Source organism: Fulmarus glacialis, unplaced genomic scaffold (genome assembly GCF_000690835.1).
Source record: "Fulmarus glacialis isolate BGI_N327 unplaced genomic scaffold, ASM69083v1 scaffold42195, whole genome shotgun sequence".
In the NCBI taxonomy this organism is placed as follows: Eukaryota; Metazoa; Chordata; class Aves; order Procellariiformes; family Procellariidae; genus Fulmarus; species Fulmarus glacialis.
In genome coordinates, this window is record NW_009213126.1 from 109 (window position 1) to 12,297 (window position 12,189).

At 38.4% G+C, this 12,189-nt stretch overlaps 1 protein-coding gene across 1 annotated transcript; it reads right to left on the bottom strand.

Moving 5' to 3' along the window:
• Positions 1-4,237: 4,237 nt before the first annotated feature.
• On the bottom strand, positions 4,238-10,277 carry LOC104071727 (brefeldin A-inhibited guanine nucleotide-exchange protein 1-like; the record flags this gene model as incomplete). The annotated part of the gene is made up of 6 exons (XM_009578088.1): positions 4,238-5,684; positions 6,427-6,544; positions 7,484-7,622; positions 8,603-8,771; positions 9,151-9,290; positions 10,148-10,277. Coding segments are annotated over 6 exons (861 nt in total), but the record flags the coding sequence as incomplete, so codon positions are not given.
• Positions 10,278-12,189: the final 1,912 nt, after the last annotated feature.

Consider the following 12,189-nt stretch of genomic DNA (forward strand, 5'->3'; position numbering starts at 1 on the left):
CCCCAAGTTCAAAAGCAAGGCTGTTTTGGGTTTTTTTGGGGGGGGAGGGTGTTTGCGTGGTTTGTTTTGTAGCTGGAAGATGACGACTTACCCAGTATGCATTTCAGAAGGACATTGCATTAAAGTTATTAGCTATGCTGGACTGTGATGTACAGACTTGCTTGCATTTGCACTGCTTACCAGTATTAAAATAATTCTTCCTGAGTTCTCGCCGAGTGAGAGACTGTCTATACAAGACCGTTTAGCCATAACACTGTAATTTAATGCCCTTGTTTTTATATGCATTTTCTATGCATATATGCACTGACAGATTTGACTTGTTGCTGTAATAGGAGGCTTTGGGCAAGCAAGAACCTTCTACCATGTCCATCCAAGGTTGCCTGTATCGCCCCTTGTTGATCTGGCAGGGGGAGGAACTGTTGGCATTAGACATCAAAGACTTGGAGTCTTTAGCTGTTGAGTAGATGGGCCCAGTTCCCCAGAACATCAAAAATGTAATTTAAAAGCATTATTTATGCATTTATTGCAGACAAATGAGCCTGTTCAATACAACAGAATGTTGTGGTAAGATGTGATAAGCTTTTGTCCCCTTTAACATATGTACGTTGCTCTCCTTCTCTCTCAGGTGATAACATTTCCTTAGGCGAAGCAGATGACCTTTTGAAGCACGCTCCATCTAACGCTGGCAGACGGCCCAGTTCTGTTGACACGGTTGCAACAGAGCCCTGGCTGCGACCGGGAACTTCAGAGACGCTCCAGAGGCTCATGGCTGAACAATCAAGCCCAGCAAAGCTTTCGCCCGAAACCACGCTACCGCTTAGCTGGCAAGGCCTCTCAACCGCGCACGGCTGACTCAAGCCCCGCGTGAACCAGCTGTGCCTTGCCGCAGAGGAGGGACGGTTCCGCACTCCTGCACTTTCCAGCGTCTCTTGTAGGGATGGTTCTCTTCCATGTACATAGTGTGGAGCTGTATGTGTAATGTAAAATAGCAATAATGAAGCAACAGAAGCTGCAGTGTAATGGAGATGTAGGGCAGGGATGTTTTGTATTACATGACTGGAAAGTGGAGGAATAGCTTGGCAGGTTTTGCACTTTTTATACAAGTTTCAGCCTCAGAGTGGGACTTGCCACAAAAACAGAGTGTGTGTGTGAATTTGATATTAAATCAAAGTTAATTTTTAGCTTTGTTTGTAGGCAAACTCCAAAACTGTCTGGAAACAGAGTAACCCAATGGCAGACATGCATTTTAAGCTTTTACCAAAAGAGTAAATAACTTGGAAAAGGGCACTTGCTTTTCATACAGTGATGAGTGCTATGCTGCATGAAAGCTCAGTGAACAGTTTCATGGAAAAATGACTATTAGCAATGTATCTTTTGTTCCCTAACCTGTTATGTGCTGGAAATACAGATATTGTTGCATATATTTAATTTATGGTTCTGATTTAAGAGTTAATAAATTATTTTGTTACTAAAAATGTGAAAGCAGACTTCAGTTTTCGTAGTTTATCATTTGCTTCGGCTTATATTTACTCATGAACAAACTAGAATGTTTAGGCTGTCTTCAAAGAAGCAGGAAAAACACATGGAAAAGTTGCTGAATAAAAGCACGGCGCTTTAGCAAGAAGGATGTGTAGATGGAAGCAAGATTTTAGTTCAGTGAACTGAAACACCAAGGCGAAGCAAGGGTAAGGGTGTGACTTTCTTCTTGGTTAGGAATGCTTGACCAGCAGGGAAAAATCAAATGATGAAACAAAAACAATTTGTAAAAATTTCTTTATTTTTTACTAAAATGCCACCCTCAAACTTCTGTCTACCTGCTTAAAGGCCACAGCACTTCTGTGATGACGGCAGGCAGGAGATGCTTACTGACAGAGATGTACTTCAACACTGTGTTGCACTTAGCTTCTTCACAGGTTTACCATGTTTTCTCCCAGAGAGGACGTGCCAAATCAGGCTGATTCTTAGCTGATGAGCCAGAAATGGCTTATCACGTCTGTCAGTTTGGGTATGACAGCCATGGCCAGTAAGTAATGCAGGGATCTTAGTGTAATCCAAGACCTAGGCTAGAGCGTGTAGCATAGGCCTCATGGCTGCTCAATTCTGAATTTCCCAGAGGCAGGAATCCCAAAATAATTTTAAGCAGCTAAGGTAAAAATGTTTCCTAATGCCATTATCACCCTAGCACAGAGCCTCTCAGTTTGTCACCTGCCCGTCTTCCCCTTGTTTTTGATTCCTGATGACTCTTCGGTTGATTCATGAGACAAGCTTTGTGATACATTCACTGCACTAACTCCCTGCTAGATATACAGCTTGTCTTCTCTTCTTCCTCATCTAGTGGCCTACAGTTTGATTTTTCTTTATTCCCTGAACTTTGATTGAAGTTTCACCCCCTGATAGAAGTATAAAGTTAGTGTTATCCTAAAAAGCCAGCCTCATTTAACTGCAGGAATTTTTGTAAATGTCACTGCCATCACAGGCTGCTGTTCGTTTCCTCCAGTTCAAGTCTAGGAGACTGCACAGCCCCCGCTTCAAGTTGCTTCCTTCACCTCTGCAGTGACCTGAAACCACTGAACTTGCTTTAACCTCACTGCTCAGCAGCACTTAGCACAGTGAATGACACTCCTCCTTACAGCGACCCTCCCTTTGGCATCCAGGCTACCCTTTGGGAGACTCTTGGTCCTAAACATCTTTCCTTTCCAAACCTTTCCTTCAGCTTCCTCTGCATACCTAAAGTTCAGTTGTAGGCAGGGCCTTTCTGCCTGCCTTCCTAATTTTTTGAAATTTCTTTTTATCGTGACAGTCTCATCTGCAAAATAAATGCAGCTGCAACCCACAGCTGAGTTGACTAAAACAGAACCCACTTCCTGCCCCCGACCCCACTTTTCTGATAATCGTTGTAGACGTGAGTGGTTAGAGAGCCGCCAGTTGAACGTGACACCCAGAGTACAGCCAGTGCAGTTCTGGCACTGCAAGAACTAAAGAGAGGTATAGAAAAGAGTAATGATGATACGGGAGTTCCGTTTCCAATGAACCAAGACTAACAGTGATAAGGTAAGGCATGAGAAGGTCATGCTGTTAAGAAAAAAGTCACTACTAAATAGGAGTACACAACAGAACAATGAAGCTGTAAGGTTTAAACCAAACACAAACAAAAAAAAACCCAACCCAGACTACCGAACTTCTATCTGTTGTACTCACTGCCACTGAATGCTGAATCTTGAACACAGACATTTAAAAAGGAATTAGGCAGACACATGGATAACAGAGACATAAATGGCTGTTAAAACAGCGTTCTGGGTAACAGTGCCAGGAACACCTTGGTAATGGTACCAAGAACACTGCTTGCCACAGGCACGGGGGAGGGTATGGCATCAATAGGGATGGGACACATTATGCCTTACTCTAAGAATTATTACTGATCACTGTCAAACAGACAAGAAAGACCTTAGGTCTGGCCTCATACAGTGGTTTAAGACTTAAACATTACACAACAAACTGAAAAAATAAAACACAGCCCAAGAGGAAAGGCTGTACAATTACAGTTAATTAAAATAACCTCAATTCTCTACTTCTGACTTGCTCCACCCCAATTAACATTATGAGAAAACTCCTAGTCACAGGTCATGCCTTTTAATTCCCTTCACTGGCTTTCCCATAGCTATTTCATTGAACTGCTTACACTTACTTTTGGAGCCTGCTGTGAACGGCTACAGGGAGACTCATTCCCCTTTGAGATTAGGCTCCCTCATCCACTTTTTTCAGTCTTCGTGCTTCTCTCCTTTCTTTGCTAGTCGTGAGAACACACTGGACAACAATCCAATTCCACTTTTACTTACAAAAACAAGGCTCAGCAGGCTGATGTATTCTCATTCAGCAGCCAGGTGAACTGTAATCCCAGCCCTTCCCTCCCATCCGCCCTTATTCCATAGTCTGTTTCGTATCAATATTTTAATCCCCAGAAAGCAAAATGCAGTATTTGAGTTTCTATCTGTGCAGCACTAGAGGGTTCATTTGACTAGTCCACCTCCAAGCACTTTCTTTTTTTTTTTGAACTTACCATTCTTTTTCACCCTGTATTTGCCTAACAGTGAGAAGACACATCCTAGTCAACCAAAGGGCATCCACCTTTCTGCCCCCGGAGAGCTGGGGTTTGTTCCTTTGAAACGAGAGCGTGAGAGGCAAAGGAAACTGTAAAACAAGTAGCTGTGGATTAGACTGGTTTTGATTGCACTGATGAAAGAGTTCAAAAACTTTATTGACCTATAACCTGATTAGAATATGCCAGATGAGAACCAAATATTGTACAGAAAGTTGTACAGAATTTTTTTTTACATAGAAAACTTTACATATCTGTACCATATACATTTTGTCCATCTGAAAAAAATTTCTACATCCATTGTAATACAGAATGCTTGACAATCTTGTCTTTTAACCATCAGAGCACAATTCACAGTATGAATACATTTCCAATAAATTTAACCATCCCCAAACCATGCCAGATTTGTTACTTGAATATATTCAACATTAAATTCTGTACATAAGAGTGAAATCTACATCAAACAAAAAACATCTGACAGCAGACACAACCTAGACTTGTTTGCAGTGATTCAAGTTCCAGTCCTTGAAGGATCATCATTTCAATGGCTCCTTATAGTTAAAAGCCCTAAAACAAGTATATTACAGGTAGTTAAGTCAGTCATGATATTTCTACCTCTGTTCTTGACAAAAGTCAGCAACACTAACTTCTTGGCTATAACAAAATAAAACAAAAAAAAAAAAAAGAAAAAAAGAAAAAAATCACAACCCAAAAAACATAAACCCAAACTTCTAGTGCATTTGGTAAACAATGAAGTGTTATGGGTTTTCAGCAAATCAATAATACAGAAATAAAACAATTCAGGAAGAACTGTATAGTGTTAAAGAGTTTATATTACAGACCTGCATCTCTGTACATTTTTCACAGAAGGATGATTACCAATGTCTCAGACAGCCTGAGTGTGCAAAAATCTTAGAATAAGAATATCAGACATAGTTGCTAAATATCTTTTACCATGAACAATAATCTCCATTTTCTTTTCACTATAAACATTTTATCCTTCAAAATACAGCTCTCCTGAGTTGTACTTCTTGCAGAAGCTCAAACCTTTACATATATAGTTCTTTGGGTACATTTTACTTTCACACCCGCCATAAACATCTGTTGCTATACTGCTGTCTAGGACAGTAAAGGATATTGCAGCCCATGCTGAAAAGAGGACTGTGCTAAAAACTGGCTCTGTGCTCAGCATGAGCCAGGTAAGAGAAACCGATAGAGATAATCCATCAGGAAATAAAGGGACTGGAGTGTTGCAAGCCTTAATTACAGTTGTAAGCATCTGTACCATTAACCCTTGGATACACATTGCCATACAAAGAAACCATTTTTATGGATATCCAGACAGAATGGCTCAGCTACCTGGCCCTTTTATTTAGCTGAGGAATATAAACTTTTAAACCGAGCAATACTCAGTCACTATCTGCTACTGCTTGCTTATTCCAGACTCTTGTTCTGGTGGTTGGGATATTTGGAAAACCACACCAATCCGCAGGAAAAACCTTCGTAGAACGGCTCGAAGTTCAGGAATAAGGTCAAACTGCATAATTTCACACAACAGAGGATAGTAAAATGAGGCATGAGCCTTGAACTGAGGAGAAAATAAACAGAAGAAATTATTCTATTATGCATCAATACACCTCAAAAAGTGTGTTGCAAGTGAAGAATTTTAAATACTCTCCCAAGTCAAGGTGAGAAACCCACAACGTGACAAGCAGAAACATCTTTATAACTGAAGCTGGCAGTGCTAGAATAAGGCTAAGACAGCTGTGATGTACTCTGACAGATGCTCACTAGCTACACATAGCTCCTTGCGCATGCTTATTCTTCAAGAGGAATAATTTTTCTATTATCAGTTAAGTTTTTTGTTGTAGTTGGCCCCTTTCACTTAATATTTCAGCCAAGTTTTGTTAGAAATAGAGAGAGATCTAAATACGGGTTTATTTACTACAGAATTGCTTTGCAGGAGGTCAAGGTGATGTAGCACTGGAAGCAGAAACAGGAGTTATTTCTTTGAATATCAGCCACTAATGCTCTTCCTCAGCAGGAGAGGGGTAAAAGCAACTTAACACACCCTTCTAAAGGATTTTAGCATCTTTTAAATTTTCTCAGACACATTTTATGTTATCACTCACTGCACCCTCACTCTGCACTGCTACTGTCAGTATCTGTCAAGTGCAGTTTCAATGTACATTCCCTCAACAAAAAGTGTCTACAGAGCACTAAGTCAAGGAGCTTCTAAGTCAAGTATATAACTGCGTGTGAAGAACCGGTCTGGAACTATTTCTTACCTGTAAACGTTGTCCTAAATACCATCCCAAACAGTTACTTACCCTTTCATCACTTATCTTCAGGACTTTAGTCAAAAATAAGAGTAATAGATTAGTCCAGGCTTCCCGATGACTTTCTGATGTAAGAGTGAGGAAATAACTCAGAGCCTCACTGCAGACACTAGAGAGAAAAGACACAAAAATTAGTAGCTAACATTTTATTTTGAGCTCTACTGCAGAGAGGGAGCTTTGGCTTTGCAAATATACCAGTGTAGAGCCCTGGTGTAGAACAGCATCGTTTTATGAAAGCTACTGTAAGCCTAATTAGTAAAAGAAAGCAGTGATTTTGTTCAACTCAAAACCAAAGTCCTAGGACTTCAGTATCAAATATGCTGACAAAACATGATCATGCTGTTTGTGCATATATTTCAAGTGTACCAAGTGCTCTTTGAGAGGTATTAAAATGCACGTAACAAAATGATAGGCAGACTTCAAAAATTAGTATCACGCTGATGTAACCAGGTAGTTTTCAGCTCTGCTCCCTGGTCTATAAACCTTAGAATACTTTCACTATATTACTGCCATGGTCTTAAGCCCTCTGTTATTCCAACACTCAAACAACTTTGTAACTAAAAACATCCAGGTGAATCTTAGTATTCGTAGCAATGAATAACCAAAAAGCCAAAAGCTTCTGTATGCCCATAGGCTCCTCAAGCCCACTGCTCATTTCTGCAGATGAGAACCAACGGCATCAGTTCCCTAAAATATCTGAGGTTACTGAAAGAAAAAAGCAGGGTTTAGGTGATAGCTGCTTTTGTTTTTTAAGAGGAGCTATAACAATCCCCCATCTACCCACACGCTACAAAAAGAGAAGGTGACAAAACCTTTGTTCTCTCCTGCAAAACATGTAATGAGAACAAAAAGCAGAAGCAGCATTAGTAGCTGGAGGCACAGCACTCTCCACACAACATAAAAACTCTTTTAGTATTAGCTGTGACCACCACCATACTGTGTTAGCTCTAGGAGGTTTACTGCCAACAGAGGTCTATCCTTTTAAATAAAAATAAACATTCTTTAACATCAGAAATTACATCAACAGGTTCAGCTACATGGACCTTACTTTAGTAGTCTTTGCTGGACTTCCTCCCATGCACTGGTACGGCTTTCATCCATGTACATACGGAACAGAATGCGCAACCCACAGGCAAGACTACTAGTCTCCTGTTTCAGAAGATTAGGCTTTGATTTGCCTTTGAAACCTAGAGAAATTCCAAGCATCCATTTAGATTTTTGTTTCACCTGACATTTTCCCTTACAGACCCCTACTTCTCCTTTGAAGCATCTTCTGCACGTAGACGGTTAGAAGAACCACCTTATGTAATTAATTTCTCACGACGTCTAGTACAATGGAGTACTTCTAAAAATTAACCTAAGTATATACACCATAATTGTGTTTGGCACCCATTTTTATGTAAGCTTCCAAGTAGATGTGTGTATCATTGGTGTATGAATCACCATACCTGGGTGTATGATAAAAGCGCATTCTAACCACCTGAACAATGGACCGTTTTGTCTCAATCATGTATCTATACTGTATACTGTTTTATCGCTTGTTTTTGACAAAAATGTCTACAATATTACTGTTTCCAAAGCTGTTACCGTATAATTAAACTCCGTTCACTAGTGGAGGTCCTATACTAGCAAAAAGCATACCCATAAATATTAATACTACCTCACTCAAACTGAAATGGTTCTGTGTATGCATGCATCAATGCACAAAACAGCTTGCTGCACATTCACACTATACATTCACCATTAAAAATATTAACATATCTAACTTTGGTGCAAGGAATAGATTAAACACAATGCTACAGAGAGTTCATTTTCCATCTCTTTCAGAAAATGACATATATTTCACTCATACACTGGTAGGTAAAACAACCCCCCTAACAAGTTTTGGGGTTTTGTGCCTGCAGCTTCCAAGCATGGGACTCACAGCTACAGCCAGGGATAAGCTTGGCAGCCGTAACCCAGTGAAACCTTAAATTTTAAGAAATCAAAAAGATATTTGCACCTGCACAGATGAAGTCTGCTCCCCTTAGGAATTCTAGAGTTATAAAGTTACAGCCTGATATTCAATTTTACACTCAGCATCAAAGTACTTTTGACCTATATTTGGGTCAATTCAAAGCACAGTAACACATTCTCGCAAAATATTTCTCCAAGGTGACTGACTCACCTGCTTTCCAGAGAGCAGTTCTTTGTTCATTGTTTGAATTAAATGCTTTAGCAAATCTGTGAGATTCCAGCAGACAATCGAGAAGTTTGAAAAGCTGCTGTGATGTTAGAAAACGATACATCCCTTGATCTTGTGTATCCACATGGACATCGAAGTCTACTGCATCTCTCTATTAAAAAAAAAGAAAGAAAAAAAAAAAAGAGATTTCAAGTAAAAATTCACAATTGTCTTCAGCAAGCTCCTGTGATGACTCAATCCTACCCTGTTTTCATCTGTACTTGTATTTAAACTTAAAACTGTATTAAAAGTTGTATCCACATCCCAGATACATAAATCCCTTTGAATAATATATGTTTTAATCTCCACAGTGTGCTGCCCCAGCACAGCAAATGCAATTTAATGCAAGATGTAAAAGATCTCAACAGTCTGCTGGAAGTTCTCAAGCGCTTCTAAAAATTGTAAATTACAAGATGTTACAGGAGTTTATGAAACTTTATCCGCCAGAGAAAAAGCTGTTAAAAAGAGAGATACCTATCAGTTCTACTTACTTGTGCTGCTGCTAGATTCTCTGCATCCTCTTTTTTGCTAGTTGCTGGGAAGAACACAATATTGTCGATAGTCTGAATGAGTTCCAGTTGTACAACGCATTTGATCAAAAGTGCAGCAAATAACTTCTGTTCTGGAAATTCTTTAAAGGAAAGAAAAAGAAAATTGCTTGTTGACTAAAGAACTGCAATACTTTTTTCTTTTTTGAGCTATTTTGGGGGTAAGTTGAAGAACAGCTTAACCTCAAGCACATTCATAAACCAAACCTGGAATCCACCCATCTGAATTACTCTTCTAAAACCAGGACTGATCACCGTGTTAACAATAGGCAAGTTTTAAAAAACTATTTCCTAACTTTAAAGTCACTTGCCATATATTGGACAAATATCCAATGTTACCTAAAAATCACCAAAATTAGTGACCTTGTTGTTAGCATCAGTGCAATGGCAAGAACCAGAGGCTGAGACTGTCCACAGGCAGGGGAGGCTTAGGATAGCACTGGTATCACCGATGCTTGTTTGTACTTATGGCAAGCACTAATACCACCAGACATGAGCATTTTAAGCACCAACACATAAGTTTGCACACGTATCTTAAGGGTTTGATATACTCTCTTCAAATCAGTCTGAATACACTTTTTTTTTCCCAGCTATTGTTTCTGTGGCATTCTGCATAGACAGAACTTTGCTCTTAAGAAAAAATAATTACTCATTTACATAGCATTATAAGGAGAGTATTATTTTTAATATTTTGCTTTGGGTAAAAAGCCTGCAAGTTAGCAGCTGAACTCTAGATTTTTAAAGCACAGGTCAAAAATGTGGACCCACAAGAGTCCAACAGAATTCTGTCATACGACATGAAGACAAGAATTTAACCAATGTAATTTTCCTCATATCATATTTCTAAAGTTATAGCTGGGGCTATAACTAAAGATGTCAAACATCTGCTAAATACTACTCTTAACAGATATAAAATGCTAAATCACTACAAAACACGCACTTGCTGTTGGCCTGGTTTTACTCATTTCTTCACCTACTGTGGACCCTGCGCTGGGTTGATACGGACGTCCATCTGAAGATCGAGGCTGAATAGAATCATGAATATCTACTGACTTCTGTGAGATTGTATCCTGAAAAGAAAGCAAAAAAAAAAAAAAATTAACTTACAGAAAACTTCTGCAAGCTAATCGTCAAGTGTTGTGCTCTTCACAGCTTAAGACATTTGCTGTTTCAACACTGCACTTTTCCATTCGCCTCAGTCATATTTGATATTAGCGTTCAAGAAAGATGTATTAAAAAGATGACCTACTAAGAAAGAATTGAAAATTTAACAAGCAACAAATACTCAATTATACAGCAAAGTCAATGAGTAGTATTTTGCACATAGATTTTTTTTTTTGTATGCCATCCAAGCAGTTAGTACGTCAGCGAACAGTTAATTTGACTTTTACCAGATTAAGCGTATGAGGCTTGCTGCAAGGTTCTGATACTGGGAAATGCAGTATCTACCTTGATCTACAATAAAAACCTCTAATAGCTTCTGTGAGAATTTGTATTCCTTTCATAACGGGTGAAAATGTGAACACACAGCTCTTAAATGACAAGTCCAAACAATATGAGGTATCAAACTTTAATCTTTACTTTTGCCTTTACTCCCTTGAATGTTCTGAGTTACAAGTTCCTCCTAACATGTTTGTAGGTGTTACAGGAACTTACCACAGTAAAACGATGAAGGAGGAGAATATATGCATATCAAGAAAATGCTCTAATTTAAAATCCTTTTGCCAGAGACCTGCTTCAGCAGACTTCTGCAACATACTCTGATTCTCCATGTTGTACTGTGTTATCTTGTGAGCTAGAACTTAATGACTTTGGAAGATAAAATTGTTGGGGTTTTGTTTTGTCTTTTAATAAAAATCTTCCTTCTTGATCAGTTGAATGTAAAGTATTAAAATCAATGGCAATACCTATTGTATTCATTTCAGAAAGCACTCATTGAAAGAAATGTAATTACTGTAATTAATAACAAAGTATGTTATCATTAACTGCAAAGCACTTATATATAGCAATTACTGCCCCTTTCAATAACCCAGCATTTCCATTGGCATTTGTTCCATAAGTGCCACGGGAGACTACACATTAATTCCCTGCATTGTGTTGTTAGCAAAATTTACATGTACACATACAGTTCCTACAAAGAACATATCAACTTCTCATACTAGTAAATAATCAAGGTTTTCATCTCTATTAAGTATAGATATATTTTTAATAGATATTATGGCTATAGATAGAACGCTTCATTATATTTGAACTACCTGAAGAAAAATCAGATGGAAATATCTAAAGCCTGCAAAAATTCTATCCTGCCGAAAGAAAGGATCCAAAATATATCCCCTTTAACGCTATTTATTATACAAGTTCTGTTAATTTTGAAGTCATAAAGTGTCTTTACACTGAAGACAAAAAAGATTTTGAAAACATTCATGTTTAACTATTTCAAAGAGAAAAGATCTTTCAATTTATTCATGACTAAGACATTTAATACATTTGCCATTTTTGCATGCTATTATATTTGACATAAATGGATCAAAAACGTAGCCAACATTTAGATCAAACGTTTCATACATCAAACCACTACAAACGAGTCAAGATATAGCAAGCACATTCAGTCACATGGATGTAAAATACCTGTAAAACGAGAACTGGCCATCACAAACATTTACACTCCGTTCTAAGTAAATTGCGTTAACACTCCATAAAGATAAATGGAGGGAGTCGGTCTGTCTTAGTAGAACTCATTTGGGACCATATCCTTGAACAATTTTTATCAAATGCTTCATTAATCTATAAAGAACTTCATGCAGCAATCTTGTGAGAATATCCAAAAGCTAAACTAATTCTCATCAGTAGTAAAGTAGTTACAGGGCTGCCACTTGTAGGCAAATCCAAATTTTACATCAGTTGATTCAATCACTGCTAAGAAATCTGACAGTTATACATATTTTCTATTTTAAACACTAATGTTTAAGTTCTTATTACCAG